The sequence below is a fragment of the Strix aluco genome, chromosome 7, assembly GCF_031877795.1.
Source record: "Strix aluco isolate bStrAlu1 chromosome 7, bStrAlu1.hap1, whole genome shotgun sequence".
Taxonomy (NCBI): Eukaryota; Metazoa; Chordata; class Aves; order Strigiformes; family Strigidae; genus Strix; species Strix aluco.
Window position 1 is genome coordinate 26,926,918 of NC_133937.1, and position 17,903 is coordinate 26,944,820.

Below are 17,903 nucleotides of genomic sequence, written 5' to 3' on the forward strand. Positions count from 1 at the left end.
GAGGCTGCCCCACGGGGACCTTCCTCTTCCTTCAGGCCGATCCGGGTGCCGGTAACCTCCTGACCCTCCAAACCCTCCCTCACGCCCACGGGCCCCCCCTACAGCCCCGGGCCCCCCGGCAGCTCCGTCCCGCGCTCCCCTCAGCACCTCACGGGGCCCCTGGCCCCGCCCCTCGCCCCGCTCCGCGCGCGTCCCCGCCGCCGCCGCTAGAGGGCGCGCTCGCGGCGTGGCGTGGAGCGGGGCGGGGGGAAGAGGCGCGGCCGCCCTCCGCGCCTCGCGTCGCCATTGGCGGAACCACCGTGTCACTCACCGTCGCCCGGGCAGCGGGGCCCGCCCCCTCCTCCCGCAGCGCCGCGCCGCGCAGCGCCGCTTGGGCCGGGCCGGGCCGGGCGCGCGTCGGGCCGGGGGTAGAGCGGGGCCGAGCGGAGCCGAGCGGGCCGCGCCGGGCCGGGACTAGCCGCCTCCGCCGCGCCGTCCCCACCGCCGGGACATGGAGGGCGTGCGGCCTGGAGGGGGTCCCCCCGCGGGCGGGCCGGGTTCAGGCTCGGGGTCCGGGTCCGGGTCCGGTTCCTTCCCGTCGCTGTTCCCGCCGGGGCTGCACGGTATCTACGGCGAGTGCCGCCGCCTCTACCCCGACCAGCCCAACCCGCTGCAGGTCACCGCCATCCTCAAGTACTGGTGAGGCGGCCGGGGCTGCGGCCTGGAGGGGGCCGGGGGCCTTGTGTGGGGCTGAGGGGTGGGAAGCAGTGGGGCCGGGGGCCTTGTGCGGGGCTGGAGAAGGTTTGGGGGGGAGCAGTGGAGCGACGGAAGACTGGTGGGGTTGGGGAGGCCTGCGGGGAGCAGTGGGGCTGGGGACGCTGCATGGGGTGGAGGGGGGCAAGGCAGTGGGGCTGGGGGTTGTGCGCAGAGTTTGGGGTGAGATGCAGGAGGTTTGGGGATGTACAGTGGGGCTGGGGGAGGAGGCACGGGGGATGAGGTTGGATGTCTGGGAGGTGTATTTTGGGGGTATTCCTGGGGAGGATGCGCTGGGAACGGGAAGAGGGGTCTAGGGAGGGATGCATTGAAGACAGGGGGATGTATTGGGGTTTCTGGGATGATTTGGAGCTTCCCTGACTGAGGGATGGCTGCTGAGGGCCTTGGCTGGGACAGGTCATGGGAAGGGGAGTATGTGTTACTCGGTGGAGGGGCTGGCTCCCACAGAGGGTGGGGGGCTGGAGTTTCCCCTCCTGTACAGCAGGCACGAGCTCTGTTTTCTGGCCTGGAGCTTGGGGTTCGAGTATGGCCAGCACTGACCAGAGTGAACCTGCCTTCCAGCCTCCAAGCCGGCTGCGTGCCGTGCATGTACCCGTAAAGCCCACAGGGCAGAGCCAGCTTCTCTTGGCCTTGTGTAGCCATGTGTTATCGCAGACTGCGAATCTGCTGCTTACCGTCTCTGCTGACACAGTGTCTGACACCAGTAACAGCAATTGTTCATGTGGGAGAGTGGCATGAAGGAAGTACTTGAATCTTTAGCTATCGAGATAAATGTCTAGCGTCTAGCCCTGTGCAAACAGGAGATCATTTTGCTTTTTACTATCGATTTGCTGCTCAGCCCCCTCTTCTGGGCCTAAGGAACATGATCAGGTCACCCCGAGTGTTTGCTGGACCTGACATTGACCAGTCCCTACTCCAGCACTTGGAAGAAGATTAGTAAACATTCAGCTTCTTTATTTACAGTTAATTTTAACCTGTATGTCTCTATCTGATTGACTCCTGAGCAACAGCAGAATAACATCCTCCCTGTGTTCTGCTCTGACAGCTAAGCTATTGTTGTCTTCCAAAGAAGTGTTGGTTTCGCTCTTACTGCTTAGGGCTTTTTGTATTTAAACTGGCACAGTGGGCTGAGATAAGATGTTGCAAATCTGAGACCTCAAAAATACAAATAATTTCTTAATCATCTGCGTGGGTCAGTACTGTGGTACTTTGGTGGTGGTCTGATCAGTCTTCTTTTATACCTATTTCTAATCTTAGATATTCAAGCTTGATGAGTTTCCAGTCACCTTGATTTGGGAGTCAGCACTTCTTTTCTGTCAATGACTTAAACCAATACTGACTACAGTAATGTAAGATTTGTGTGGGATGGAGGGAGATTTAGGTCTATAATGAAGAATGGCAGACACCCTTCTTTGGGAGGAAAACTTGTTTCTTCTTTGCTTAAGGGGTTGCTTAGGGCTTCATTGCAATTGGTGCTCAGACACTAGAAAAACCGCTATTAGCAGTGATGGTTGGTTGCAACTAACAGGTAATGTGAAAGCCTGTTTATCCTGACATTTTCCACTTAGTCGTTCTTCTGACTGTCAGCTCAGCCAGCAGTGAGAGCTGAGATCTTCGCTTGTAGAAATCAAAGGTGAGCTGCTTACTGCTATCCTGTGCAGGAAAGTCTTGTGCGAGGTTGATCCTATGTGTATGCTACAGGTACCTGCTCTCCCTTTGATAGCAAAGTTGGCAAAATTTGAAGGTTGGTTTTGTTGAAGCCTGGGAGAATGACTTCTGCCACCAGTCGTTCTCTGCTAGTCTGTCCTCATCTGACTGGGCTGCCAGCTATTAAATTGGTTTAGATTAGAAGAAGAAATTGCTGAACAAAGTTCCCTGCCTTAGGAGAAATATTGTAACGCTAATCGGCTTTTAATTATATGTATCAGTTTCTCTATGGTTAACAGCATTTTTTTTTTTTTGTTCAGGGAGCTGAAGTTATATTGTTTCGCTTGCATGGCAGAGCAGATCCTTACTTTGTAATGTTGGAGAATCTGCAGAACCACATACCTATTAAATGAAGGGGTTTAGCCACTTGGATTATTTAATGGAACTAGTCTTTTTTAAAATGCTATTTGCATATCTTGGGAGAGAGTTCGTGATTGCAATCAGAACTTCTTGGAAGAGTTCCTGGCTGTATTTATAGAGGCCATGCACTGAGAAGGAGTTTCTCTCTGTTGACATCCAGTATGCGCTTTTATTTTTAAAATGTGGTTGAGTATCTCTAAGTGAAATATCTTGATGCATAGAATTCATGCTGGTGAAAAAACAAATTTGTACTTTCTTTTGTGATAGGCAGATAGGTTTTGAGCTGGGCAGAATTTGGGCTGGACTCTTGGTTTTTCATCACCTGTCTTGAATTTAGGCCATGTACTCAAAAACCATGGTCTGCAGCTGCTTGAGGATCACAGGCTACTTCTGAAACATAGCTGTGAAAAGCTGTCCTGTTGTCAGCTGCTGGGAAGGGACTACAAACAATCCACTTTCCAGGGCGAATGGATTGGGAATTTTCTGGGTTTTTTCCTATTGTGAAGCTGTTTCCTCTCTGCCTGCTTTGGGTTTCTCCTTCTGCAGAAACTTCAGAGCGCTCTTAACATCAGTCAAGAGAAGACTCTTGGTGCAGATGCAAATACCGTCTTTCCCCCGAGGCTGCCCTTCTTGCTCCTGAATGAGCTCCATGAATAGAGAATGTAACAAATTTGTACTGTACCTCTGGCTTTGAAGTTGGGCTCTTCCTAATAAAATCCTCCAACGCTTCCAGCTCTTTGTGTGAACGCGTGTACTGATGTGTAGATTGTGATATAAAGTTGAACCCTGGCTGTGGGCGGGAGGATGTACCACAGCAGGCTTAAGCAGTGCTCGACTAGTTAGTGTAGCAGTGAAACCTGCCACCGAAACTGGATAAATATCTGTGCTGACTAGCTTTTGCTGTGCATTATTGCCATGGGTATGTTACTAGCTGTGCTCCAGGTGGCTGGTTTAAAGCTAGTGCTGGATGCTCCTGCACTTGCAGCAGTTTCAGGATAGGTGTATGGCTTGGACGTGTGTTTTTCAAAATGTAATTAGTCACTGCTGCAGGCTTTTTGTCTGACTCTCTTCCTAGCTTACCAAATTTCTCGGGGAGTAATGACGGTCTGTCTGGATTGTTGTGCAGCATGTGTACTGGTGGGTAGCTAACTGTGGCTGGGTCAGCTCTGGACAGGACAGAGCTCAGCTGCTCTGAGCTGGCTGGTGCTGCATCACTGCAGCCGTCTCCCAGGTAGCGTGGTGCTGCGGGTCCCCAGTGAGGCTTGGCCTTTAGAGAGAAGCGTGGGGTTGCAGGCAGGACCGAGAGAGAGAGGTGTCTTGCTCACCTGGTGCAATCTAGGGAGGACTTGCTTGCTGTCTGCATCAGACCTGACAAATGAGTTTGAGTAGCCCTGGGGAAGAGCATGCTCACAGAGTGGTCCCTGTCCTGAACAAGGGCACCATAAGGCTTGTCTTGTGTGTTGTCAGTGTGAAAATGCCTGTGTCAGCAGTGTTCCAGCACAAATTGTTTGACATCTAAAGTGTTATTAAACCCAGTTTGGAAGCAGGGAGATGTTTGTTGCTTAGCAGGTGGAGGTGTTTTCCCTTCATTGCAAATCCTACGCATCTGCTCTGACCACTTGCTAACCTCTTGCACTGGTTTGCTGGTGAGTGTGTTACCTCTCTTACTCTGGAGTCTTTGCAGTCAGGTAATAATTGTATGTGGCTGCTGCTGTTCACTGCCCTTCCTCAGGGGTGAGTGACTATCCCGGCTGGAATTGCTTCTACCTGGCTGCTTCCATCGTGGATCTGGGAGTTACTGCTGTGGAGAGCCTGAGCACTGTCCGGGGAATTTGGTGCCACACTCTGAACATAGTCACCTGAATGCATATCTATGGCTGAGATCTCAGCCTGCAGTGGGACCTGGTGCCGGTGAGAGGGAACAGGGGGAGATGGGGTGTGTCAGAGGGGGACTTGTTTTTTACTGAATGTTTCAAGCTGTTGTTAGACTTTGAGAACAGGTTTTCCCAGGCTGCCACTGAGGATCAAACTCTGCTCCATTCCAGGGTCTAACATGCATTCCGTGTGCTTGCTCACCAGTTTGCCTTTTACGCCATAAAGATTCCGCTTGTAATACGAGAAGGCTGCATAACTCTGGCTTAGCCCTTGCCAATGGACCTCAGTGCCATTACTGAGGGTGGGATGCTCACCCCCTCTGTCCTGCCCTGATGTCCTAGGCTGTATCCTTGACTGACCTGCTGGGAAGCTGGAGCTGGCCTGGAGCCACCATGGTGGCCTTATGTGACTTAAGAGGAGGGAAGCTGTCCTAGGGAAAATCACTCATGTTAGATAACCCTGCTTTGGTTTGGCTTTTTTTTTTTTCCTGCAGCAGTAGGAGGGAGGCAGCACACCACACTTGTCCAGAGAGCCCACAGGCCTTTTAATACAACAGGCTGATATATTACTTTGTACAGACTTGATAAGGGTGGGCAGCAGTAGGTGGGGAGAGGATTTCAAACTGTGTCATTGTCACTAGAAATCTGTGTAGACTATGTAGGCACCTTCTGGAAGCAACAGGAAACCTGCTCTCATGGTGCTTTCTGGCATCATCTTCTCTGGTGATAAACTTGGGGAGTCCCCATGTGCATTAACTTTCCTCAGAGCTCACCCTGGAAAGCACCTTCTTACAGGTGCTTTGCATGTCAGCTCAACTGGGTGCTGGCTGGCCTCTTGCCAGACTGGTGAGCTACCAGGAAGGGCTGGATCCATCTGTCCAACTATGGTGGCTTCTTCTCCGGAGAAGTAATCTCCTGTGGAGATGCCCAGGTGCTGCAGCTCTGTGGTGAGGATGGTGCAGAATTGCAAACTGATGTTTTAGCACCTCTGTTCTGCAATGCCAGCTACCCTGGCTCTGAAAAACCCTATCTTCTCAAGGGTCTCTCTTAAATGAACTTCAAGAAATTGCTGTACTTGGTGAATGTGATCTAGGGGTAATTGTGCAAGCTCAGGGTTAAACCTCTTCTGCACTGACTGCCTGTTTTCTGAAGCCAATGGGTGTAACTCCAGCTTTAGTACCAGCAGCCTGGTTACTCTCATGCCTGAGGATTGAAATGCTTGTCAGCATTTCCCCAGTGCTGCTAGATAGGACTCTGTGCTGGGTTTGTGTGGCAGGGAGGGGGGGGGGGGCTACAGTGGTGGCCCCCTGTGAGAAGCTTCCTGAAGCTCCCCCGGCTCCAAGTCAGACCTACCTCTGGCCACGGCCGAGCCAGTTAGTGACAGTGGCTGTGACTCTGCAATAACATATTTAAGAAAGGGAACATGGAAGGAGGAGTGGGAGTTGTAAGGAGGAGTTGCAGGGAGGACGCTTATGTGAACACCAAGGTCAGTGGGAGAAAGGAGGAGGAAGGGGGGGGTGGGTGGTGTGTGTGCACCGAAGCGGAGACCCCCCCCACTGTATTCCATGGTGAGACAGCAGGGCGACCCCCCCTGCCATCCATGGAGATCCATGGTGGAGCAGAGATCCGCCTGCAGCCTGTGGAGGATCCCATGCTGGAGCAGGCAGCTGTGCCCAAAGAAGACTGGGACTCTGTGGGAAGAAGCAGCCCCTGCTGTTGTAATTCAGAGCTGGGAGGACTGCAAAATGTAGGGGTGACCCACACCAGAGCATCTTGGGAAGAGTTGCAGCCTGTGGGAAGGACTCATGCTGGAGAAAGTGTGTGGAGGACTGTCCGGTGAGAGGGGAATCAGGCTGGAGCAGGGGAAGAATGCGAGTTCCACTGCCTCCTGAGGAGGAAGAAGCAGCAGGACTGACTGCACCCCTCCCTGTTCCCTGCCCCCTGCCCTGCTGCAGGGGAGGAGGTTGAGATACCAGGAACAAAACTGAGCCTGGGAAGAAGGGAGGGGTGGGGGGAGGTGTTTTTAAGATACGGTAAGGCTTCTCACTGTCTCACTCTGTTAAGTGTTGTTGTTAGTGTTTGAATTAAAGTGATGTTCTTTTTTATTCCCCTAACGAGTCTGTCACACAGGCACACCCCCCCCAAGCCTTTTACTTTATTTTCCCTTTCCCATTCCTGAGGGGGAAGGGGTGAGTGAACAGCTCTGTGGTGCTCAGTTGCCCCCTGGGCTCAAACCAGGACAGACTTTGAGAAGGGTGCTGGCCTTATGTGGGATAACTGCAATTAAGCTTTGCTGTTTGATCATCCCAGAGCTTCCTTGGTAAGGCAAGGTGTGGATCTCCACATGTGAAGCACACGCACGCTTCCAGGAGGCATGCAGTGGTAGTAGTATAGGATGCTACAAGAGTCTGATGAGCAAGCTAGATGCTGAGAAAGTATTTCTTGACAAGCCTGCCAGTGTTTGATGTAAGGCAGCAGTACTTTATTCAGGGAACAAAACTGAGGTGCTCAAATTCTTTTTGTGCAGTGGTTGTGGCATAATGATGATACACAAACCCCCAGGGCTAGCAAGGGAAGCACAGGCATGCCCTGCAACCTGCAGATGATATCGTCAGGGTCTGAACAGACAATGCAGATGAGGGGAATTGATGTGTAATAAGTGGTTTGAATGAAGGGGGTCATCTTAGTTTGGATTTTCTTGTTTGGAGCATTTGAGAGTATTTTACTTGAAGAAAAAGTGAATCGGAGGCAGGAAACCTGCACAGGAGAGCAGACTTTGGCTTCCTCAGGGATCTGCTTGGTAGAGTACTGTGGAGTAAAGCCCTGGAGGGAAGAGGGGTCCAAGAAAGATGGTTAATATTCCAGGGTTGCCTCCTCAAAGCTCAGGAGTGATGCATCCCGACAAAGAGGAAGTCAGATAAGAACGCCAGGAGGCCTGCATGGATGAACAAGGAGCTACCAGACAAGCTCAAACACAAAAAGGAAGCCTAGAGAGGGTGGAAGCAAGGACAGGTAGCCTGGGAGGGATACAGAGAAATTGTCCAAGCAGGCAGGGATTAGGTTGGGAAAGCTAAAGCCCTGATAGAATTAAATCTGCCCAGGGAAGTTGAGGGCAGCAAAAAAAGCTTCTATAGGTGTGTTGGTGATGAAAGGAAGACCAGGGAAAATGTGGGCCCTCTTCAGAAGGAAATGGGAGACCTGGCTACCCAGGACATGGAGAAGACTGAGGTACTCAACAATGTTTTTGCCTCAGTTTTCACTGACACGTGCTCCAGCCACACCACCCAAGTTGCAGAAGGCAAAGGCAGGGACTGGGAGAAAGAACCGCCTGCTGTAGGAGGAGAAGAGCAGGTTCAAGACTATCTAAGGAACTTGAAGGTCCACGGGACCTGATGAGATGCAGCTGTGGGTCCTGAGAGAACTGGCAGATGAAATAGCTAAGCCACTATCCACCATATTTGAGAAGTCATGGCAGTCCAGCAAAGTTCCCACTGACTGGAACAGGGGAAACATAACCCCTATTTTTGAAAAGGGAAAAAAGGAAGACCTGGGGAACTACAGGCCAGTCAGTCTCATCACTGTGCCCAGCAAGATCATAGAGCAGATACCTTTGGAAACTATGCCTGGACAGGCTTGGGAGGTGGGCTGTGCAAACATCATGGAGTTCAACAAGGCCAAGTGCAAGGTTCTGCGTATGGGTTGAGGCAATCCCATGCACAAATACAAGCTGGGAAATGAGTGGCTTGAGAGCAGCCCTGCAGAGAAGGACTTGGGAGTATAGCTGTATGGAAAATTGAATATGAGCCAGCAATGTGCAATCACAATCCAGAAAGCCAACCATCTCCTGGGCTGTATCAAGAGAAGTGTGGCCAGCAGGTCAGGGGAGGTGATTCTCCCCCTCTACTCTGCTCTTGTGAGACCTCACCTGGAGTCCTGCATCCAGCCCTGGGGCCCCCAGTGTAAGAAAGACCTGGACCTGTTGGAGCAGGTCCAGAGGAGGCCACGAAGATGATCAGGGGCTGGAGCACCTCCCTTATGAGGACAGGCTGAGAGTGCTAGGGTTGTTCAGCCTGGAGAAGAGAAGGCTCCAGGGAGATCTTTTAGCAGCCCAACCCTAACCATTCTATGAAACAGTTAAACAGCTGCTCATGCTATTCTGTAAATGCTTGTGGTAGGTGGTTTGATGTCTTGTCTCTTCTTGCTTGCGTCTGCCTGTGTGTTCTATGATTGACAGGGCAAACAGTGAGCAGAACAGTCTAGCATGTCCTTGCTTTGGTGGGGAGCTGATTTGCCTCTGTGCAGGCAGATATGATGGCAAGTGACAGGATGAGTGTGCTGTGCTCTCTGCTGGCACACCAGCCTCGTTTCCTTCTGCCTTGTAGTGGGAAGGGTGGCTGCAGGTTTTGGTGATTGCTGCTTAACGTAGTCTGGCTGTGCTGCACTGACTTTTAAGTAACGTTCTTCTAAGGAACCCATTCTAATGTTGAAGCAGAGGGTGCAGTGATGCTTTTTACTTGTTCTTGATTAATGCAGCTAGTATATTTTACAAGTTCTTTTACTAATTTTTCTGAATCAGTGTTTTTCTCCTCCACTCTTTTACCTGCATGTCTATGTTCAGAAATATGGATTACTCTCCTCAAAACTTGGCCATTTCAAATTCTGCTTTGAGGAATGGCATCGGTGGTGTTTTTTAATTGAGGTATGTGCCTCTGGACTGAATTAAGAACTTTCAGTGCAGATACAGCTATTGCTCTTTTACTAGTACAATTTTTCAATTTTCTTTGTGTTTTGTGGAAGCTTTAATACGATTTTCCAGATATCTTTATGCTTTAATGTTAAAAACATTGTAGTATGTTGCACACATGAGCTTTGCCTTCCTGTGCTTGAAGCTTTCTGGACTTAACCCAACCTTTCTCCTGAATTTTTTTTTTTTAGAGGTGACTTGAACATGCTAATTTCATTTTTGTCACTAGCTATGTTTTAAAGCAGGTCTTTGTACAGAGACTTCCCATTTGTCTTGAATAAACTTAACTTACATAAGAATCATTCTGTTTTTGATGCAGGCTGGGAGGACCTGACCCTCTGGACTACGTTAGCATGTACAGAAACCTGGGAAACCCAGCGCTGAATGTTCCTGAGCACTGGCACTATGTCAGCTTTGGGTTAAGTGACTTGTATGGAGACAACAGAGTACATGAGTAAGTGTCGTTTAAATTCTGTTGCTGCATGTTGTGTTTTGTGTTGTGTTTTAGGGGAGCGTAGGTATAACCCTGTCCTACTGTCATTATTTGAACAGCTGGTTTTCTGCTGAGATTACCCTAGCCCTGGTCTCGTATGGGGCGTGACATATGCCTGTTCTTGGATGTAGAAGAATTACTGTGTTCCCCTCTGCAGGCTTTGAATGCAATATATTTCCTTGTCAGTGTTGAGTGATTTTTTTTTTATTTTTATTTTTTTTAAATCTCTTTTTAACTGGTTGGGAAATTTTTTTTTAACTGGATGTCTTGTTGTGTTTTTCACTCTTGGTAGTCTGTTATGGTCATACGCTTAAATTCTGACCCCTCCCTGTGCATGTTAAATGCCTTCCTCTGGAAAACTGCTGTAAGGGCATTTTTCCTACTGCTGGCACAGCAGTGTTACTGTCAGTGGACTGCCACCCCAGTGGCTGCTGTACAAAGTGCCAATTTGTGCAACAGGAGCATAAAATTCTAATTGTTTGACTGTCTTTTCTCCAGTAATTAAATGATTATCTTAGCTTGTTGGCATGGATGGTCTTTAGCAGCCATTTTGTATTAGACCAGGCAAGCAGCATGATCTAAACTTATTCTTGTCTGTCTTTTACTGAACTTGCTCCTTAACTCCAGTTAAAATGAGTAGCCATAGCCAAGCTGTTATGGAGCTGTGAACACAGCCTTCTAACCAGCCAGAAATGGCAGAAGGTTTCAGCTGTTGCTGTTTAGTGGAACTGTCTTTGTGCTGTTTTATAGTTTCAGGCTAAATGTCCTTGATGAATGGTGCACCAAAGGCCCTGGTTTGTTCACCCAAGCTTTCCTTCTTTAGTTTGTCTTGGTTCAGATTCAGCCACCAGGTTTTTTTCACCCAGGTGCTTCTCTTGCAACAGCAGCAGTCAGGCAGTTTCTTTAACCTTACCCATGTCCTCAAGGCAGTTTCTTCTGGTTTTTTTTTCTCATGTTTGTGGTTACAGAACTGTTTTTCAGAAGACAAGTCTCTTAAGACTGGAGTTTATACAGGACCCTAGTGTCACAGAGATCTGCCTGGCACATTTAACCAACACATCTACTAAAAACAAACCCCAGTCATTAGTTGCTGGGGCAGAGGGAAGGTACGGTGAGTGAAAGAAATGAAATTAAAGGCTTCCTTCCCTCACTTCCACAAGAGACCCTACCATGGACATGCAGGCCTTCATATGGTGCCTTTGTTTTCAGATCATGATATTTCATCTTTGCCACTGAAAATATGAGGTTGCCAAGATTGGGTGACCTGTCTTTGCCTACCTTGTTTTGATGGGATTAATTTTGGAGGAAGTAAATCCTGTGCTGACTTCCTGTCTTTGGTGACTTGTCAGCCTGAGGTTTTCATAGTGAGAATATTCTCTTTACTCAGACTCTTTCCTGGTGGTTTTGGGTGAGAGCAGGGAGTGGACACAAGGGTCTCAGCTGAAGACATGAAGGGTGATGTGTTTTTATGAATGAAGAAGCAATTTATGTAAGGACGCAGCCTCCTTGGCCCTGGCACGTGCTCTGGCTTCTCTCTCCCAAAATGTGTCTGCTAGACCAAAAACTGTTGTTCCTGTAGTGGAAAGCTTGGGGGTGGAGGATTGAAAGCATCAGACAGGTGGAATGTCACAACTTTGAATAACTTCCTGGCATGAGACCTCTTAACTCTTCATGCTGTCATGTGGTTTCGTCTGGAAATTGGATTGAGATAGTGGAATATACCTTTTGCTGGTTGCAGGGCACAGGAATTAAACCCCCATCTCTAGACATAGGCTGCAGGTGATTTCCAAGGCCTGCTGAGTGAAGCAGGAGCAAAGTATGCAACATGCTCTGGAAGGTCTGAAGTCCCTGAATGCCCTGTGTGTATGTGAGCCTGGGAGGAGGCTCTGAGAGCCGGTGTGCCTTGGCTGCCCCTGGCATCGTGCTGCTGGAGGCTGCTGCAGCCGGGCACTGCAAGCAAATAGTGAGTCCTTACTGCTGCACTGCTCTGGTGGTGTTGGCTCCAACCTCTTGAGCACTGGCCTGCTCAGACCCATCAAAGCGATCTCCATGCCTTGAGTACATGCATGTGTTTCCCTTCATTCTGTGTGGCTGGAACAGTGTTCCTGGCTCCACAGCAGGGTGTCCCTGCATCACTTGCCCTGAGATGTTCAGCTGTCTACAGTCAATCACCTTTATTTTGGCCTCATTCTTGGAGCTACAAAACTTAATACTACACATGCTGTCGAGAAGGCTGGCTCTGCCTTTATGGCAAAAAGTCTTAATGTACAATTATGCATGTGGTAAAGCTTTCAAAACCTACACATCTCTTAAACACTGAACCTGAAGTTATCGCCTGGGTGAGCACTGTACAGGCAGAGAGAAGATTTTCAAAGGAGCTGAGCACTCACCGTCAATTCTTGCTCCCAACAACAGTTGCTGTTTGCTAACTACTCTTGAAACGTGACTGCCATGTGAACTGCACATCACCAGACCTACACTGGGCGCATGCTGCAGGAATATAGTGGTTTTCCTATGCATTCAGGAGGCTCTTGTTCTCCGGCAGGGAATTTAATAAAGCCATTGTTTAAGAAAATGGGTATCAAGTCTCTTTGTTGCTTCAGGGACACCGTGATTCTGCTGTCCCAGGTAAAGCATGCTGTGGGATGGTTGGCAGGAGCACAAGGTGACAGGGGATTTGTTGAAATCTTTGGAAGATTTCCTTTAAAGCTGGTGTGGCTCTGCTCAACTGCCCTGGCCTCTCGAGATAGGAGTTAGTTTGTGGGGTTTTTTTGGTTTCCTAACTCTCTCCAAAGAGTGCAGAGCTGTATCTGCCTGTGACAGTCAGCAAGGTTCTTACAATAGGGATGTGCTTCCATAATCTTGCTGTCCTTCATCCTTTAGAAAGGGAAGGATAGTATGCTGCCAAAGGTCTTTTTAATCTCCCAGATTGACTTTGAGTAATGTATAGCTTATTTCTTGTGGACCTCTTCTGGTAATACAGTACAATCTAGATCAATTATAATGCAGTATTAAATGAAAAGGACTTTTGATTTTTTGAGTAAACTAATGCTGAATTGGAGGCCTCTGTATTTTTATTTATAATGGAATAGCAAACAGATGTAGCAAGTAATGTGAAAATGTTGACTTTAATTTATATTTTTAATAAGAACCTGAAAAGTCTGAAGTGGTGCTCTCCCTGTGCCTCCTTGTTGACAGATTTATTTTCAGTTAAAGCAGCACTATTTCCTGCTCTGCTTAAATATCAGCTATAGTTTGCTTACAGAACTGATCTGGTTTTAAGAGTCCACAGCATAAGATGGAAGAAATCGAAAAATTTCAAACGTGGAAACCTTTTTCATTTAAAACCACTTGGTGTTTCATGGTATAATGGCAACCATGACACCAGCTGTGCTGGGCTGATCGCTCTAAAAATCCTAAATCATGACGTCACGACAACATTAGGGAACCGCAGGCCTTTCAGTGGGATTTCACGCCAAGCTGCTTGCATGGAAATAAGTCTCTCCAGTCGAGCATGTTGCACAACTTGAGTGGCAGCAGAAATCCTTCTGGGATATTTTTGCAAGTTATGCTCCGTTTTTAACTTTCTCTATCTACTTTAAAATCAAAACCAATGTGTAACTTCTTGAATCTTTTCAGCAGCGTTAGAGTAGAGCCTTTTTTTGGACTGTTCTTGCTTTCTGAAGAGATTCAGCAGTAACGAGTGTGTGTAGCGTGTGAGCACGCTGGCAGGGAGCATCTGGCCTGTGCAGTTGTGGGAGAGGAGATGCGTCCTGCACCCTTCTCCACTGCTGGCAGTTGCTGCCCCACAGCAATGTCAGCAGCAAGGAACGTGTCCCCATGGGTCTGCACAAAGCATGGTGCCTCAGCTGACAAATGCAGATACATGCTCCGATGCTAGACCATCAGCAGTGCCAAGGCATAGGCACCTGATCCTTTCTGCAGTTTCCAGACATGATGGTGACTTCTGCCTACGTGGAGAATGGGTGCCTGAGAAAGGCAGCGTCAGCAAACCTAGCTGGACTCAGACTCCGTCAGTGCAAATGCCAGCTTCAGCTACTGCGGTGCCACGGCATGCTCCAGCCCTGGATTGTGCTGGCGCAGGGGTTTGCAGGGCTGTCCAGGGAGCTAGGAAGCGATGTGTGTTTTCACCAGACCAACTTCTGTCTCCAGTTTGCTGTAGGGCCAAGGCTGAATCTCCAATTAACTGTTCGTGTAGTTCAAGTGCTCGCCCTTTTCTGTTAACAGTTTAAAAGGTGCATGGAAAATGAGAACTGTGATATGATAGAATTCCTGAAAACCTTGAATAGTCTTATTTGTATTACATTTGCAAGGTCATAATTCAGAGCCACAGCAGAAAGCAAAGCTTAAATTATGACTAGGTTAAGAAATAAGATTTGTATTTGTGTCCTTCCCACATCCTGAGAAGAAACAGGCCAACTGTGTTTTGATGTTTAGCTTTTTATGCAAATTCCAATAATTGGGTTTCCTGATCTACACAAACTTCATATTGACAAGGGTGGTGGTTTTTGTTTTGTGGTTTTTTGTTTTGTGTTTTTTTTTTTTTTTCCTGGCAGCTAGCCAGGAGCCAAAGCACAGCATCCCATTTGCATAAAACCGAAGAGATTACAGCTGCCTTCATCTCTAATACAGATGCAGGGTACCACCCGCGGAGACAACAGGTTCCAACTTGCTGTGGTCCTTTTGATTTCTGCTACTTTCCATTTGGATCAGGAGGGAGCGGTGCATGCCGGGATAACGTGTTGTCTCTGTGGGTGGTGCCTTCCTATTAAAGGTGAGGGTAAGCATGAGCCTTTCAAGATCTCCAGTCCAGCTTGTGTTCTGCTTGCTTGTATAGATCCTCTGAATGACCTTAACTTGTAAAAGGGCAAGGATGCTTGTTAGAGCTGGGAGGAAGAAAAAGGAGCGCAAAACTGGATCAGGTAACAAATGCAAGGCTTGCAGAGGGGTGGATGTTTTCTGGAAGGCTTTTTCTGGGTGTGAAAGGAGTTTGAAAAGAGTATTTAGAAAATAGCCTGAAAGTTGGAACGAGTGCTCTCTTTCTTTTGAGTGCGTGCTGGCTTCTTCTTTGAGCCTGCATGAATGTAGGATGGAGTGGTGCTGACAGCTGTCACTTTAGTGGTCTCTTAGTTCTGTAGCCTTTCATAAATTTAAAAGCTCACTGCCCTCAGCCTGCCAGCCTTTAGCCTTAAATTTTGGTATTTAATGGGTCCCTAAGTGCTTTATAAACCACATGCCTAAAGCACTGCTGAAATATTACACCAAACTCCAAGGTGACGGTGAACGTTTTTAAAATGGTGGAGACTGACTCTGCTTCTCTTTGTTTTCATGAAAATGCAATAAAATAAGGGACCTTTGGGAAGAGAGTAAATTAGAGAGCGCTGGTGGTTGTTGTGGATCTATATTTCAGATGAGATTTTGTAGAGTTCAGCATGTCTACCTTGGGGAGATGAAAGATCAAATCAGTTTAGTTTGAGAGTTGAGCCTGGGATTCAAGGAAGATTATTTAAAACCCAAGGTTTTCTTCCACCCTTCATGGTGTCCAGTTTCCTTCCAGTGTGCTGTTGAAGCTTAGTTCACACAGAGGAACCTGAGGAATTTTTTAAATAATAGCATAGATGTGCAAAGCCTCCCTTACTCATCCTAATTTTGTTTCACTAGGCTATTAGCTCTGAAGTGAAAGGACACCTGCTGTGTCAGCTAGGGTAGCTACTTCAGCACACGGAATAGAGAAGTGAGGTTGAGTTTTGGGGACATATCCTCAAGTTGAGGATTGGGTAATAGTGGTTCTGCTCCTGGGTCAGACTTTTGTGAGGTGTGACTGTGATGGGTTGGTTGTGGGGAACAGCCATGACAGCAGTGAAATTCTGGGGATTTACAGTCACCCTGAGGAGCTTCTTCCAGGTCTCCATAACTTCCTGCTTCGTGTTGCCATGACCTCATCTGCGGGAACTGAACAGCCAGTGCACTGAAGAAATGTTTCTGGAGGTGGATCATCTGCCCTAGCTAAAGGGAATGACATGGAAGAGGACACTGGTAAGCATCAGTTAAGGAAGGAGGTACAAGAGCTAGGACTTGGAGGAGGGAAAGTCCAAGATGGGCACTATACTCTGGACTTCCTTTTTCTTCCTAGGTCTCTTGTTTGTCTCTCAAAGATCGACCCCAAATGTAATGGTTATTATTCCAGTTGGTCTTTTTTCTGAGGCAGAGGGGAGAGGAAGGTCCATGGCAGAGTGAGAAGGGAGAGGCCATGGAATTCGGAAGTTCTGTGACAAAAAAAGTATTGCCTTTTAATGATAGTTTATTTGAGAATCCATCAGAGTTGAAATGAGTAGTTTAGCTGGAGGGAGACAATAAGATCTGTTTTTTAATGGATTTATCTTGTGGTTGGATTTTTTCATGTCTATAAAGATATGAGTTAGACTGAGGTTTTCCCAAAATGAGGGTACTTTTAACAGGTCTCACCTATGTGGATTCTCTGGTGTCTAGAAATAGTTGTGCTTCTACTGAAACTTGCTAACTTGGGAGTGACTGTAGATCCTTCTCTTCTGTCTGGCTGTTTGTTTCTGCCTACTTGATAGAAATGTAGTATTTTGAGGACAGCTCTTCCTTTGAAGGACTTGACTGAGTTTGAGCAATGAGTTCAGAAATTCTGGGGACATTTCAAAGAAGCACATGAACAAATATGATCATGTAAGGTTCAATTCCCTATTTCCCAGGGAAAAAACAGTTAAGCCAAGCATCATGCTTGTTTACGTGCCCCACTGACACTGTCCCTCCAATGACTGAGGCAGTGCACCAGGACTGTCTAAGACTTGTGTTTCTCTGCTGGAGGCAGACCTCCCTTGAAGCTATGGTCACCATGGGGAAATCTTTTTTTTCCCTCCTCCCAGACAGCGTGTACTTGGCTTCCAAATGTCATTTGTTGGAGGTAGTTAGCACCGTTAATAATATGAAAGATGTAGGCCACCTACAGAGAGAAGTCCACTTTGTGCTGCAGTCTATCTGTGTTTGCGTGCAGAGGTTGTGGAACGAGAGCATGCTTGAACTGTACTAGATTTAGAAATATTTTTTTGAAGCATTAAAGGAATATTGTTTACAGCATGGCAGTTGAATTTACAAGAAGGACTGTTCTCAATAAAAAAAAAAAGGCAAAAGATTTGAAGTAGGTTTATAGCTGAGCATTACTGAAGGCAGGCTCTGCTTCCTGTTCAGTAGCGCATCTGCACGTGCATCCCAGTAAGATGAGCCTCTTGCTGCCATGCAGGGGAAGGGGCATAGTGTTCAGACTGGATGATTTCTTTTTATCAGCAGAACTTTGACATTTATGATCTTGGCACACAGGAGGAGAGTTGGCCCAAGACAGGGCTTCGTTACTCTCATCTCCCAGCTGGGTTAGCGCTGAATGACGTGGGAGAGCTTGCAGGCTCTGCTCTCCCAGCGAGTTCAGACTGTTGAGAAGAGGAGTGACTGGGGATCAAAGTTGTGTCTTCTAGTGAAAGATTGTTTTACGTGATAAAGATCTGTTTAGGATGTTCTAAAAAGCAAGAGTTAAAAGATAGTGGTCTTTTTTTTCAGTGGGACATGAAGGTAAAAGCATTTTTTGAGCTGTGTGGCCATTCTGGTTGTGAGATCAAAGGAGGGTTGACTTTTTTTTATCCCTTTGCTGTCTGGAATAATGATACTAACAAAATGAATGTTTGAAGAGATGCATCTGAATGCTGTTATTCATACCTAATCCCCTTTTTTTCCTCAACACAGATTTAGCATCGGGAACATGCTTTCCTGACTAGTACTAGAATAGTCTGTGTTTCTTGATGGGACAGTGGTTACAATTGAAAACCGTAAATTATCACTGGTAATAAAATTACTGATTTTGTTTGAAAATGTGAGCTATTGGTATTTCTCTCTTTTAAGCTGGAAACTCCATAGTGATTACCTAGCTCAGCTG

General features: G+C 47.6%; 1 protein-coding gene across 3 annotated transcripts in view; it reads left to right on the forward strand.

The window, feature by feature from the left end:
* The first annotated feature begins 378 nt into the window (after window positions 1-378).
* SUFU (SUFU negative regulator of hedgehog signaling) overlaps window positions 379-17,903 on the forward strand; it is a 101,409-nt gene continuing 83,884 nt past the window's right edge. For 2 of the 3 annotated variants that reach the window (XM_074831164.1, XM_074831165.1), the window contains exons 1-2: window positions 379-678; window positions 9,758-9,892. In XM_074831164.1, the coding sequence (XP_074687265.1) occupies window positions 491-678; window positions 9,758-9,892 (323 nt within the window). In that variant the 5' untranslated portion in view covers window positions 379-490. Of the gene's footprint in view, window positions 679-9,312; window positions 9,394-9,757; window positions 9,893-17,903 lie in introns of all 3 variants that reach the window. The other variant, XM_074831166.1, reaches the window with a different exon arrangement.